The following is a 15,892-nucleotide window of genomic DNA, read 5'->3' as shown; positions in this document are numbered from 1 at the left end:
TCAATTCAAAATACAAACTACACCACTATGCTCAACCTCCCATTTTCTTACTACACATTTTCAAATCCACAGATAAAATATTTTAAAGTAAAACAACTTTTTACAGTTAATTAATACAAGCATAGAATACCAAGACAACTTCATTTCATGTATTTCTAATTTTTGAAATGTTTGAAATTGTTTTTAAATTTAATGTAAAGTAATATAAATACACTTACTCTGTGATCATTTGTATTTGGCAAAAACTTTGCACTGAAAATATTAGCTCTATGGCCTGTTCGTATGGAAGCCAAGACCTATTAAAAAGAGAAAAAAAAAGACAAAATACTAAATATTACTTTCACCTAAATTACGGTATGTAGTTTGTACAAACATTGTAGCTAATTCTGAAGTACTTTATCACTTATGCAAATCTTGTTAACCAAAAATGTAATACGAAAATACTGTAGAAATGTCTCGTACTGATAGCGAACAAATTGACTAATATATTATCGTTCTAAAGTTAAAGTTTTTTCCAACACTATTACATCTAAAACTTTCATTTCTCATTTCTGTATATTTTAAGCACCATTTTTACACATACAAGCATCAGGTAATCCAAATAATTTTATATATAATTAAACTGGATTATTTCATAATAGGCTTTGAAATTTTCATTTACTACCTTTTATGCAAATTTCAGTTAAAAACAAAAGTTTATTATTTTTTCCCTTACCTCTACACAAGAAAAGTAATAAGTCATTTTTCTAGCTGAGTCTGATAAATCAAATTTTATAAGTCTGATGTTCCAACACGAAAGAAAAAAATAACAGTATCATAATTTTGACATGAATGCAGCATAGATCTCACTATAAAATGTTCTAGCTTAGCTTAGTGCTGTCATTCCAAAGCATACTACTTCCATCTGTATTGTTCTCACAAGACATCTAACATATAAGGATGGTGCTTCCCCAGTGCCTGTTTCAACATCCTAATCAAATAAATCTGTAGATAACACATCAAATGTCCAAATGGAAAGCATCTATTGCCAAAGTCCAAAGATGAAGTACTGGAGACCAAACTGCAAGTAGTTGGGTGATCCAATGAGAAGCCAACCCAACAACTAGCATTACAAAATGAGAGACAATCCCACAGAACCTTGAAATGCAACTTCTATTTTGTTTGGAAATCTGTCTAAATTGAGACATTGTGTTTACTACCACAAACATCATCTGTGGAACATGGCAAGCTAGAAGAGCAAAAAGATAAAGACTATTATCGAAAACCAAAGTCCAAAATTCAAAAATAAGGAGCCCTAGACCACATGCATTCTTGATGAAAAACATCACCTTGGAACAGCCAGAATTAAACCTGACTATTTCCCTGTAAAAAGCCTTGGTCACAAGACCTTATCTGTTGAAGAGCAAGAAGGACAAAAACATTGTGTAGAGAACCATCCTCATTCATGCAAAGACTCTGGAATTCTTAATTGTTTATATAAGTACCACATCCCTGAAGCAAAGCATTCATGAAGAGAATGGAACTCTAGATAGTGGCAGTAGAGAAACCCAAATTGTAATAGCATCCCAAATTAACCCCTGGTGATCAAAGAATGATCCTGACTTAAAAAAACAACAACTGAGGAAACAAAGAAATAAATGTGTATGGTCTATGGTTGCTTAAAGACCAATAAAAGTATCACTTGTGTACGTGTCCCAAAGCCACGATTCAAGTGGAGCCTGCATTCTCAGAAAAGAAAGTCATCTGTGCTATAGAAGAAGGAGAAATGAGTAAAAGTGTGGCATCCTATTCTATAGTGATAAGGAGGATGGGAAACAGATAAGCTCAACTGAGAGATGAGATGAAAAATAAAAAATATCCAGACTAATGACATATTAAGCTAGAGCAAAAAAAAGATGTTGCAGTCCTGAAAGAGAAGCCTATTTGGATTGTATTCGAAAGTAGAATCAAGATGCGATGATCTAATAATTGAAAATATATTGCCTGCAGTAACCAATCATCCTTGGAATGATGTGTACACAGTACAATGGAATGAAAGAAAGAAAAAACTCATACAATAAGCAGACCTAAAGAAAAAATTCAGAACTGCCGTACCTGACCTTTGTGAACCACAAATGTCAGTAGTGGTGGGACTCAACTGCTGAGACCAAGTACAGATAGAAACTGACTACAACTAACATGGACATCCATAATCTCAGTAAAAAAATCAAAACAGCTTGAGGATGATTAACCTGTGAACCTTGTAAAAATGTAGTCATTGATACAGACAAGAAAGATTGATGACTGGACCTCAATCTACTGTCTTCATAGGACCAACAATTAATAGCAATAAAAATTCTGAAGAACTAGCCCAAATCTCTCACTACATCCAAATCTTGATAAAGTGCAAGAGGTGAAAATCCTACAGGTTGGGTAGATAATAGTGGTGAAGATGTGACCTGTGGGGTTTCTGAATCGATGGTTAAGGTTACCATACGTCCAACTAAGCAGTGAAAACCTTGGATATAGATAGAATCTATTCTCAGTATTAATACACTAAGGAGCTGATGCTGAGGATAGATACTCACAAATAGGGGTAGAACTATAATCTCCCTGTAGGAACCCACAAAATCAGAGACTCCAATAATAACCAAGAAAAATGTAGAAACTGATTACTGAACCAACATGAATGCTAACAATGGATCCAGCTCATCCTCAATGAGTGAAGTGAAAGAAAATAATGTTGAAGTTGAATTGTAAGTTTAGACTTACTCTGGCCTATTAGAAGACACAGACATTTATAGATGAGCTATAAACTGTCTTAGAACCCAAAAAATTCAAGGAATAAATATTATATGTGTCAGAAAAATGCCTCCACACATTGGTAGTAGGCAAAATCACAATGTTTAGACTATGTAACTAAGAAATAAACTTTCCAGTAGGAATCACAGTTTCTTTCTATGTATGGAAATAAAAATAAAAATTTGCTCCCAGACCTTTCAGACATCAATTAAGATGTATGCTTAAAGCAACAACAAAAAATCCCAAACCTCACACATTCATAGAACCAATAGAAGAAAAACAAGTGAAAGGCTGCTTATCTCAGAGGGACCTTTTTTTTTCATTTTTCACGGGTCACTTAAAACCAAGGTAAAGTAAGTTGTTTTGTTACACTAAACCAACTGCAAGTCATATGCTACGTCCACCCTTGAGAATTAAACCCAGGAGCTGCAAATCCATAAGTTTACCACTGATGCACAGGGGAACTGAAAGATCCACAAGATTAAAAAGAAGATAGAAGTGAATCCAAAATCTCTCCAAAATGTTGAGAATCAGATATAAAATCAAGTTTCTACTGATGTTATGTTGATGAAACCTTAATTAGCTGGCCCCCATGGTTATAAAATTTTACCAGCTTTTCCGAGAACATCTTAATTCTATAGACAAAAGAACTGACTTCACCACATAAATTGAGGAACAAAACAACCTATCATTTCTTGATATATGTATAGAAAAACAAGAAAAATCCCCACAACTGTGTACAGAAAACCCACCATACAAACAGATACCTAGACTTCCAGTCTTACCATTCAACCTCGATAATGCATGATATAATCTAATGCCTAAATAAGAGAGCAGAAAATATTTGCCTTAACACATTCATCAACACAGAATGTCATGTCAAAAGATTAGTGTTTTAAACAAAACAGTTACACATCTTCATCAAAAACTCCCTGAAAACAACAACAAAAAGAAAAGATAATGAAAACACTACTACCATTTACCTCCCCTGTCTGCAAAATGTTAGTGAATAACTGAAACACAGAGTCAAGTTCAATACACAAGATCCAGTGGAAATCCTTCAAGTCATTAAGAGACATTATGGTGAAAAAGAAACATAAATCTTTCAATGAGAAACACAAAAATTTCATTTATAAAATTCTACTTTCTGCAACAAAGCATACACTGCATAAATGGAACAAAACTCATAATGGGAATAAAATATCACAAAAACAGTAAAAGACTCATTAAAACACAAAATTCAGCCATTGCAGAACATGCCATGTCACCTGGACACAAAATAAACTGGGAAAAAATTAGAATCATCAACACAGACAAATTTTGTAAAAGCAAAATTAAAGAATCCTTTTACATTAACAAAATAAAACTAACTATACAGAGATTCCAGATTAAAAGTAATTCACCTGTATCTACCAATGACTGAATCTACAAGAGCCTCTCCACCAATCAGAGACAGAAATAAACCAACCAATCACATAACAAGTTCTCCAGAATCCACCAAAATACTACAAAGACTGACTACATGATCATACAAACACTGGCCTGAAGATGAAAGGCAGAAGACTTTCAAACAACATCCACTCCACTTGTATCCCTAAACAAACAATTTCCATCCATTCAACCAAATTTCATCAGGAATACTTAGCCTAAACAATCTGTCATCAAAGAAGGCAGATTATGTACTTCAAGATTAAATTTATTTAATGCAAAGAAATATAAAAAGTTTGTGAGAACAAATGCAAAGTATAAGTTCATTGCCCAAAGAGTTATTAACAGTTTGTTAACCACAGATAACTAACAAGACTGCTAGAGAGACTAACAAAAATTTAAAAGGGAAAAAGTGATAGAAGTCATAATAACAACATAAATCAATGTGTGATGGGCTAAAATCTGAATTGGGGACTAACCTTGAACCAATATTCTTATGACCACCAGCAATTAACACACAGTGAACAGAGGGTCCTTTATGTAAGGAATGTGATCATAAGGGTCATGATAGGGTTAACACATAACACATCATGAAAATAATAAGAACAAAGTTTATTTTTTCCATGTCCTAAGAGAAGCTTAAAAAATGTTTATGTAATCAGTGTAAAAAAAATGCAAAAACTCTGAAAGTGAAACTAGAGTTTACCTTGTAAGTGTATCCATGAGTGATGCTTAGATGATGGTCATCTGACCCTGAAAGTAAGTAGTATCCAGTGTCATTCCAGCAAATTGTGTTTACCTGCAAAACATAAAATACAATATGCATTAGCAATTACCAATAAAACTTTGTAGCATTTGCCTGCAAACAATTCATTACAAGATACATGTACTATTGAGAATTAGTTTTCAAAATAAGTAATGTAAAAAAGAATAGCAAATATGAAGTTTTCTAAATGCAACACAAAACTGTTTTAGATCACCAAACTAGTTCAGTTCACTCTTCTGGAACATTGTACCATCAAGCCTAAAGCATGATATTTGCTTGCTAATGTGCACATGTCTATATAATCTTAAGCAGTTACAAACTTTCTTTCCATATACCCTTGTAAAATATATTTTCTTTGGCAATGAATATAATGTATCTTCGAGTTTTCTTGAAGTTACAATGTATGTTGTGTATATAATAAAGTAATGTAACTACTAAATACCTTCAGCAGGATAACATGCTTTCATAGAAGTTTCGAACTAAGTCCTGGACCTTCTCCAACATTCACCACTTCATTTCTGTGACTCTGTATTGCTATTTGTCATAATATATGTGAAACAAAAAACAGAATATACTTACTTATTTACTCACACAAGAAGTTCCTTCCACATCATCCCATAAAAATTAGGGCACTAAGGAACCCCAAGATTTATTACAAGTTTTCAATATACTCTGTAAAGTGTGCACTATTTGTGTATATCAACATGAACAAATTACTTAAATGAAAGCAGTAGACCAACAAACTTAATGCAAGCAACTTTTGAGAGCTTTTAAAAAAAATTAATGATTGAATATGTTTTCATAAAACAAAAACCCACAATCACAAATGCAATGTTGGTTAGTTGAGCTCAATTTTGCTAATTTCTTGAGTCCAATTCCACTTTTTCTCCTATAATACTTATGGTTTCAACAGCCTATTCTCATTTTAGTTAAATTTGATTGTTAATGTAGATGCAAATAGGTTTTAACACATTTTTCTGCTACATAAAAGCCAATCAAAAAGGAAGTTTTCAGGACCAAATCAGGCCTGGCATTACACATATTGCTGCACATCATTACGATAGTAAGCTAGGTAGGATCCAAACATGAAAGCTAAGAAGAATCTGGTGATGAAAGACATGGAAGTGAATTCACACACAATCAACACCTGTGAAAAATAAGCCAAAATTTAGTACAAATCTCAGCTCAGGAATAATTATGAAAAACTCCTTGTTTTCCTCAGAAGAAAATCAGGTGTTTTTGTAATCACATGGTCATAGTGTGTTTTAATATTTTATGCAAAGGCACCACAGTGTAGCATGTTTGCTCAGTTGTATGTAGTGAATTCAGAGGCAATATATAGCATGTTCTTGAGAAATAAAATTTTGTATTTCTTTTATGTATTACCAGTATTTTATATCAAATACTTCTGGTTTCCAGTGATTTCCTATCATTTTTGATGGACTTTAATGATAATTTATTATAAAATCATATATAACCTGTTTCGGTGGCTCTAAAACTACAAGTAGCAAAACAGATAAAATTACGTCAAAAGGACCTTGAAACATTGCTAGTTACACTAACCTCTTTCCTTTCTTTTGATTTGTAATTTTGTGCAATCAACTTTCAAATAGATGTATAAAATTATATTCATAAAAAAATTATAAAAATCTCCACCCTTGGTTCGATGAACATATATACTGTATGTTGAACAAAACTGACAATTATAAGTATAAAACCTAAAACTGCATTATTTGTAGTAACATCTTCACTAAAACATGACCATATTTTACAGGTGAATACCATGAATTATCAGCTGTTTACGTTTTCCCCTTTCTCACAAGTTAAGTGTCACATATCTGTATTGATGTCTTAAATATTTGAACAATAACTTACAGAGAAAAAAACAACAAAAACGTAAGACACAATTCAAATATCTCGCATGTTAATACTTTTTTGAAATATTTACTTTTCAATTAAATAATTAGCTAATGTACAATAATAAATTTTGAATTACAGTCTGCAACTTTATGCCAAATTTATTGACATATTTATGAAATTATAATTAAATAAGATATTGAAAGTAAATCTACAAATGTGATGACATGCCCTCTGAACTCGACCTGTCTTGATAGGGTCAAACAACAAATGATACTTACAAAATTTATCATCTACATTTACAGCCACCTGATAATGTTATTTCTCTAAAACATAAATATCTTTTTATGTGGTGAGCAGTATATTCTAATATTTTGGTCAGTAAATGCACAAGAAAATTTCCTGATCTACTGATATGATTTAGTTTCAATGTTCCTCACATCTCCAGTTTTATATTTTTGCAGATAAGTTATTATTATAAAAACATTCAAGCAGATTAATTTTACAAGTATTCATATTCTACAGAAATGTTTTCCAACTAAAATTTCTTAATTTAATATTTTGGATCTTAATTGAAAAACATATCACAAAAACAAATTTAAGCTACCCACAAAAGTAAACAAACTACAGCCATCACTGTAAGAGAAATAAAACTGATCTCCTCTCTTTGGTTATTCTGAGAGCACTAGAAAGTTATATCTACATACTTCAAATTCATACATTTGCTTATTATTTTATAACATTTAATGATTTATGTCAAATCATGTAAAAACAGTATAGCTTTTCAAGTGACAATCTTACATTACTACTGGCCATTTAATATATAAGTGAAATGAATTTATAATTACAACTGTTACTTTTAAACCAGATACATAAAATAGATTAGAAAGACCAACTTACACAACCATTATGCACTGGTAATTTAGTCTGAAGACATAATCGTTGAACTAAGTCTTTACTATCTGGAAAGAAAGAAAAAAAACATTCGCTATCAATGTGAGCTAAATTTACCACAACTGGCCCATTTGATTTCTGGCTGTCAAAATCCTTTCTACCAAATTTAGCCAATTTGAACAAATCATTTAAAAGTCTAAGTTAGCAATATTTTAAATAAAAACACAATTTCACTGTCTAAGATGTCTCACACTTCATATTTTCATTCATTTTGTTGTTTTTTTTAGATTTTGTGATTAATGGTAAGTTTATACATTCCTCCAGAGGAATTCATAATTACAGTATAATCTTGTTGTATTTGTTTTACAATATTAAAACTAACATTAATGTTCACTCTTTTTACATAATCATTTTTGCCTGAAGAAATAAGGTAAGAGTGCCCTTGAAGAAATTTACCTTAATAGTGTTGAGTAGGAACTAAAAATAAGATACTATAATAGTCATCAAAATGTTCTTTGAACTTCTGTAGCCTGGAATGTTGTATTCACAGAAAAACAAATACAAATTTCAGTGAAAAGCTGTGCAAATTTTCCACATAAAATTATCATAAACCAACAGTCTATTTTAACATGCAAGTTAGAGGTTATAGTGTATACACAATTGTCTGAAAATAACACTGCTTCAAAACTATACAATCTTTATTTAATAACTCAGTGTTATGAGATATTTGTAAATCTATTAATAAATAATATCTAATGGTAATAAAAGTCTTTCACTGATACAGCTCTGTCTTCAAAGCATTGCATTGGTACTTTTACATTTCATGTAATAATACAAAAACATAATAAAATTCTGCATTATATAACTATCTACTCCATAAAATGCTTATCTAAAACCTTTTTCCAAGTATAGCTGGTATTACTAACAGTTGCAATAAGCTGAAATAGCATAAATAAATTTGGTAAATATCTCAAATAATATTCAGATACAATTTAAATGCTTTTCATTTACTGACAGCCTTTGTCAATAAATGTCATAACACCTGTTTTGTTTGGGGTTTTCTTTTAACGTCCTGAGAGAGATTTACATTAGTGTGGTTTAATTTGTTTTGAACTTCACACAAAGCTACACAAGAGCTATTTGTGCAAGGCATCACTAATTTAGCAGTGAAAAGCGAGAGAGAAGACAGCTAATCATCACCACTCATCATCAACTCTTGAACTACTCGTTACCAATGAATAGTAGGATTGACCATCACATTATAATGCCCCATAATGTTTGTTGGGATAGGGATTTAAACCAATGACCTTCAGGTTGCGAGTCAAATGCCATAATGACCTGGCCACACCAAAGCCAAGAAAGATTTAAAAACAAAAACAATATGATAATACTGCACATCTTGGAAATAATTTTGTGTCAAATTATATTACAGATTTTCATTCCACAGCAATGTGGCAATTTGTACATTTCGTGACCCTTGGTTTTTACAAGCACAACTCTGATTGGTCCAGTTTCCTGAAATGCATGAAAACATTATTGTCTGTAGTGGTGTTCAGTTTTCAGTTCATTATATTTTATTGAAATTATTTGAAGAAAATGTAGTAATACCTTATCAACGTAAAATAAAAGATATGTTAAACCTTTTACAATGGGTGGATGGACTCCATCTAGCCCACATCCTCCAAAGTAAGCATAATGCAGTTATTCTGCAACTTTTTAAAATGTAAAACATTTTGCAGATTATCAGTTAACATTACAAGGCATTCATAAAATATCAGGTTTTTAAATTATTTGTTTCTGCATTTTCTCTTTTCAAATGTTGATCATCTAACATGCAAAGTAATTTTTTATTTTAAGATTAAATTACTTTTATGCATCCACCATGATTTATCAGGATTAGTAACTAAGCTGTATTTGGGTCTAAAAATGATTTTTTTAAGTTCCATAAATGTCTTATCTCTTTAATTGGACCATGAAAATAGGGGGTTCCCTGTATCATTACTTTGCAGAGGTTGAGAGAAATACATGGGAGACATTCTGAGCTTTCAAATGGTTATACACACTTTACTAGGTAAAGCAGGTATATATAAACACATATTTACATAAATGGAAGAGCGAGATGGGGACTACCTTATTTGATTCAATAAATATTTCAGAAAAGGTAGGAGGTTCTTACCCTATATTCTAGCTTGTCAATATTGGTAATTTCAGTTAAGAATATACTTTGTATTTGAACATCACAAACATCTAATTTTAACCAAAGCTACATTCAACATACCATGTGATACAAAAATCAATATCTAGATATCTTATTAAATTTTACTCTTAGATTAAGAAATTAACAAATATACAATACTAAGGTTTGAATTAAAATCTATAAGTTAATACTAGGCTTACTGACGCACATTCATAAAATGGTAGTTCAATAACATTTTGAATGTAAGTCAACAAACATGATGACATGCCCTTTAACCCCTAGAAGACCTGTCTCAATAGGGTTAAAGAAAACTTCAAACTTCAAACATGAACTATTTATGTCACCTTGTCAAAGTACTTTCTGTGTCACTTCAGTACCTGTTGTATATCTATCATCTACAACATCCAAACCTCTTAAAAACTACAGCTAAAAAAATCAAAGAATGCTGTCCCCCTGAACTATTTCATGGAAGCTGTTTACAGCTCCCATCAATTTTTCAAACATGAAGCACAGTTTAAAGCTATTTTACATACAGATTCTGCAATACACATCATAATGAAATTTTTGTTCATACTTGTCTAATTCTAAATGATTTTACGTTTATAAACTCAACACTTACACACAATTTAATTTTCCCTTATTAATAAATAAATAAATTACTAATAAATTATATTATACTCATACATGGACACAACAATGAATACTTTTATATTACTTTTGTTTTATATGAACATTTTATTTCAGGTACATGTTAAGTCTAGAAGTAGATCCGATGTATACAATCTACTACAAATAACTGCACATTCCGCTTTGAATTTAAAAGTCAAAATTATAAATACAAACTGTAAACTAAAACCAAATTAGTTCTTTAACTAAACACAAAATTGAAGATATTCATATTGGCTGCTGATGAGATCAAATTGCCTACTTAGGTCAAAACTAAACATCAACCTGGTAATCAGAATAACTAATCAAATATTCTTTCTTTGAATAACTAATCAAATATACTTTCTTTAAGTTCTTATTTATAAAGATCAGAATACTTTGTTTTATAAGTTGGGTACTATTGCTGTTAACAAAATGTTGGCCCACAAACCTAACAATATCTCAAACTTTGGCCAGCTTATGAGATTTAGGTTAGTCCCAAATCCACATATGAAGCTAACATTGTAAAATAATCTCTATAACAAACATATAATAATGAAAAATAAGAAATAAAAGACTAGATATTTTAAACATTCTAACCAGTACTATTAGTATTAATGAAAGTAACATTATAGAGTCTACCTAACTTTAAGAACAAACAACCCTTAGCTATGACATACACTGATTATTTTATTGTGGCAGTTGACAGTATACAGGAAAAAAAAGAAGGGGGTTAAAGTAGATATGCTTAACAACTAGAATCTCATGACATCATAATAACACACATGATCAAATATATTAAAAGTGACCATAATACCTTTTACAAAATATACTGTGTTGTTAAACAACAAAAATTCCAGCATTAGAGAAAATTAACTTACACATTTTTTAAGGTATTTTGAAAGATTTTCATTGAACATGATCAGGTAATAAATACAGAGTTCAAAATTACAAAAATAATGTTTTACGTAGGAAATCTGATTTCATAATTCAAAATTCAAAAAAGGCTTATAATGCATGTACACTTATGTCCTTAGAATAGTAACTTACAAGTTTCAGTAAAAGACAGAACATACAAATACTTCTCAATCATACACATCTACTACTAGGATTTATTATTTCAGTTTAGGAAGTTCGTCAGAATCTTGAATATAAGGTCCCGAATAGGAATTAAAAAAAAGTGTTTTTATAAGGTTCTTAAAGATAGAATAGTTCTCCATTTTGAAAAGAAATAAACTCCCAGGTAACATTCTGATAATTTTAGTTTGTTTGAGACCTATCACATATACCTATGAGTATTAAATCTGACAAAAAGAACTGCAAATTCAAATACCTTGCTCTATCAAATTGTAGTTCCATTACAAATGTTATTACTTCACAGTCAAGTCACTTCAAATGTACAAAAAGGACAATATTGATAAAGTAAATAATTAAACAAAACAGTGCAACATACATATATATTGACATATAGCTAAAGTAGCTGCAATCTTTCAATCATTCATAAACTTGAGAATTCTCATATATTAGCAACTAACAGACATTACACGACACAAGAGTTAAATCTGTGAATCTAAAAGTCAAATGAAACATACTGACACTATATTTGCTGCTACAAGTATAACAATTTTTTATAACATTTGTCTTGTCTGTCTAAAAAAATTTAAAGAAAAAGATGTATAAACCAGATGTTAAAGAAGTCTGTGAAAATGATTCCTAGTTGTAAACTTCAGTAATAAAGACAATGGAAAATTGCACCAATAAATGGTTTCACTGTGAAGAATCTTGTTGTTGGGTATTGTATGTTATATCTACGAGTAAATAAAAAAAAAAGAAAGAGCCCAAACTGTTGCATCAGACACCTGAGATTTCAAATGTTCATCAAACTAAGTGTGTTGATACATATGTAGAACTATACGTCTAAGGTAATGGTTTCATTACATTTACATGTACAAGTAAACAAAAATAAAAAAAAGTCAGCATTCTTAGTCACTAGAGCCTGTTTTAAACTAAAGTTGGCTCTCTGCCATTCAGAAAATATGCCAATAAGAAAATATATACATACATACCAGTGCATAATATGACAGTGAAACATTTATAAATAATGCAATATAATATTCCGAGATGGAAAAATGTTTTTGTTTGTTATGTATAAGTATCATTAAATTACAAGTATCAAAAGTTTCAAAGCAAATATCTGTAATTCAAATAAAATAAAAAGCAAGATACCTGTAGTACATAGCCACCTTTCACACTTTTACTAGTTAAATATAAGTAATTCCTCTCAAGACACTATATCTTGAGGTTATATTTTCATCAAATTATACCTGAAGGTTTTTTTTTTCCTGGAATTCTCACAAAATAATGTTTTTTTCTGTGTGAAAATTACAAAATATTTTCATATAAAAATGCATTTTATACAGCAAAATTCATGTAAGATTTATGGATATAATAACTGTTATAACATTTAATCGCAACAAGATGTTTTGATACAAATATGCATTGCAACAAATCCCTATAAAACTACACTAATGAACAGTTTGAAAGTATAACCTATCCAACTTTAATTTCAGACTTTTAAAATAATAAGTATTCAAATGTATCTTAAATATTCAATATAGTAACCAACCTATACAACCCAATTCAATATGAATTACTCTTAACTAAAATATAACAAACTCAAACACAATTAATTAAAAAAAAACATCCAAAGTTTTTATACAGGTGTAACTGCAGTGATTTATCAATGTAATTTTATGTATAAAAATATCAGTACACATATAACACATCTTGATGAAGTGAATGTTGACAAAGCTAACACATCAGTAACTGATTTTATGCAGTACACTTCTTCAAACACATTTTGTGAGGATGCTTAAAAAAACTTGTATCTAGAAACAACTTTAGTAACCATATATGTGTATGATAATTTGTAAATAAGAAAAATATGTATATTTGTGCATACAGGTTACACATTGTTCAGTTCAGTATTTTCAGAAACTTGCAGGGTTTAATAGAAATCTACCCAGTGTTTTTCTAACAACAAAACACAATGGGAAACAATAAAATTATTTGTCTAACTGGAATAGCATAATGGCAAAAACTTGATGTTAATTAGACAAATCTTATTGTTTTGGGTATCTGACAATATACATTCTATACCCCTGAGTACAGTAATATTGAGAAGTGTGAAATTATCTTTGTTTAAATATAACACTACATTTTTCCATCAATTTTGAAAGTATACATGAAAAGAATTTTGAGAATAGAAAAGGCAATACAGTAATTCAGGGATGGAATGTTACATTCCAACATACCTGAGGAATTTAAATATACTTAAATAATTTTATCTTTCTAGTTAACTTTCCCAACTGAAAATGCATGGTCCATCTGAATTATTTTAATTATGACCAATGAAAGTGAACAGATAGCAAGAATTAAATGAAAAAAAATTAAAAAAACAATTGATAAGGAAATGCAACTTTGTATGAGAGAATGTAATATGGCAAATAGTTTTCCCTTAAGTGAATGTAATTTTATTTAATAATTTCTACTAACATAATTATTAATATATTTTATATAAAATAAGCGATATAGGTCATAATTAGAAATTAACATATATATTAAGACTGCAAGTTCTATATGAAAAACTACAAGGATATAAAGGCACAAATCAATGTACAAGAAAACTAAAACCCATGATAAGTAGAATACATTACTGAATCACTAATTTCATACACTTGTTATCAATGCTCATTTTTGCCAATATTCCAATAATATTTTAAGATTTTGAAATGCCTCAAAAAAGTTAGGTTAGCTCTAAATCTCTAAATTCATATACTAACGTAGCAACATAAATACATTTCCTATATATGAAAATTAATTTTGTTTTCTAAGCCTTTTCCAAGTCATTAAAGTTATTAATTTGGTGTGAAAGTATTTCATTTTGCACTGCAGATTTTTTTTTACATTTATTTACTTTAAATAAAGAGTTGTTCATACAGCTTCATTGTATTTTCATGAACTTCTGACAGTTAAAAATTATCAGTACCTTAAATCTTTTCTACCAAACAAGAGGTATAACTTCTCAAGAAATATTAAAATTCATTAACATTATTCAATACAAAATTTATTTTTATTTTTAGTGATTATCCTTATAAACTGAATAATTAATTCAAAAATACAACGACAATAAATTTTTACAGAAGGCAAGTTTTGTTTTAATAATATTTTGCTCCACATCAGTCATCATCTGGTAAATAACTCAATACTATTGTTGAAAAATTGTAGTCACTAAAATCACAACTTTCATAGTTAAGTATGGTTGTTATTGTATTTTTGAATCAATGTAACATTTATTATTATTATTAATAATACTATAATATCAGTTCTAACAAAGTCAGGAGTTATCAGCTGTACTGGATTTAAATGTAACGAGTTTAAGCAACTCCAGTATGACTACGAACACTAGTACTAAAGATACTTATTAACATTTTAAATACTGAATGCAATTCCACTTGTTATTATTAACATTACTAAACACCTGCGCATCAATAATGACAATTTTATAAAGTTTAACCTACTATTAGGGGGGATGAGGTAGCTGTATTATTAGTACTAAGTGGTGGTAACTAACATAATCCTTTGAAGAGATAAAAATAACAACCAATGTTAATTAAAAATGAAATTTTATGCCGTACCTTTAGAAACGTCAAACAATTGCAGAGGATTTTGAGAACGACATCCTCCAACTGGCAAATTCAAAACCTTTAAGAATATACTTTCCTTCTTCTTCATTTCTAAACTTCTATTGCTGCCCGACGAATTAACAATGTTAGCAGTTAAAGTTAATTGAAAAAAGTATATATCGTCTAATCATAAAATTTTAAAACTAACATTTTCGCCAAAAAGCCTACAGGACAACCACTAGAGTGCAGGCTGATCAAGCAAATGCTCGTACCCAAAGAATACTTTCTCATTCACTTAAACTGCGTTTAATCGATTGGATATACCAAAATTTTAAGAGTTGAAGTTCCTGTGAACTGCATTTGTCTAGTGAATCTATGATAGACATTTCATAAACCAAAACACTGTCAAGGTATATACAGTCTTTCATGATTCGAGTATAATACTACACGCTTTACCAAAAATCTTTCTTACAAGAAAAGTTTGAAATAGATACAGTAACAGTTAACTTCACAAAAAACATAATTCTTATAGACGGAAATAAATCAGCCAACTTGTCGTACAGAATGAAGCAATAATAATAATTTAACAGTTTACAAGAGTCGACATCTAATAGCATTGGATAAGTATGAAAATAAAAA

At 30.0% G+C, this 15,892-nt stretch overlaps 1 protein-coding gene across 7 annotated transcripts in view; it reads right to left on the bottom strand.

Annotated features, from left to right (window-relative positions):
• Positions 1 to 15,892, bottom strand: part of LOC143258428 (DDB1- and CUL4-associated factor 6-like) — a 126,648-nt gene extending 110,756 nt beyond the window's left edge. For 3 of the 7 annotated variants that reach the window (XM_076517349.1, XM_076517351.1, XM_076517354.1), the window contains exons 1-4: positions 15,266 to 15,892; positions 7,733 to 7,794; positions 4,916 to 5,008; positions 219 to 296 (exon numbers count right to left, since the gene is read on the bottom strand). In XM_076517349.1, the coding sequence (XP_076373464.1) occupies positions 219 to 296; positions 4,916 to 5,008; positions 7,733 to 7,794; positions 15,266 to 15,362 (330 nt within the window). In that variant the 5' untranslated portion in view covers positions 15,363 to 15,892. The remainder of the gene's footprint in view (positions 1 to 218; positions 297 to 4,915; positions 5,009 to 7,732; positions 7,795 to 15,265) is intronic. The other 4 variants (XM_076517348.1, XM_076517352.1, XM_076517353.1 and 1 more) reach the window with 2 other exon arrangements.

This window comes from Tachypleus tridentatus, chromosome 8 (assembly GCF_004210375.1).
Source record: "Tachypleus tridentatus isolate NWPU-2018 chromosome 8, ASM421037v1, whole genome shotgun sequence".
Classification (NCBI taxonomy): domain Eukaryota; kingdom Metazoa; phylum Arthropoda; class Merostomata; order Xiphosura; family Limulidae; genus Tachypleus; species Tachypleus tridentatus.
Note: the sequence above shows the minus strand (reverse complement) of the source record. Positions and strands in the feature narration are given on the sequence as shown.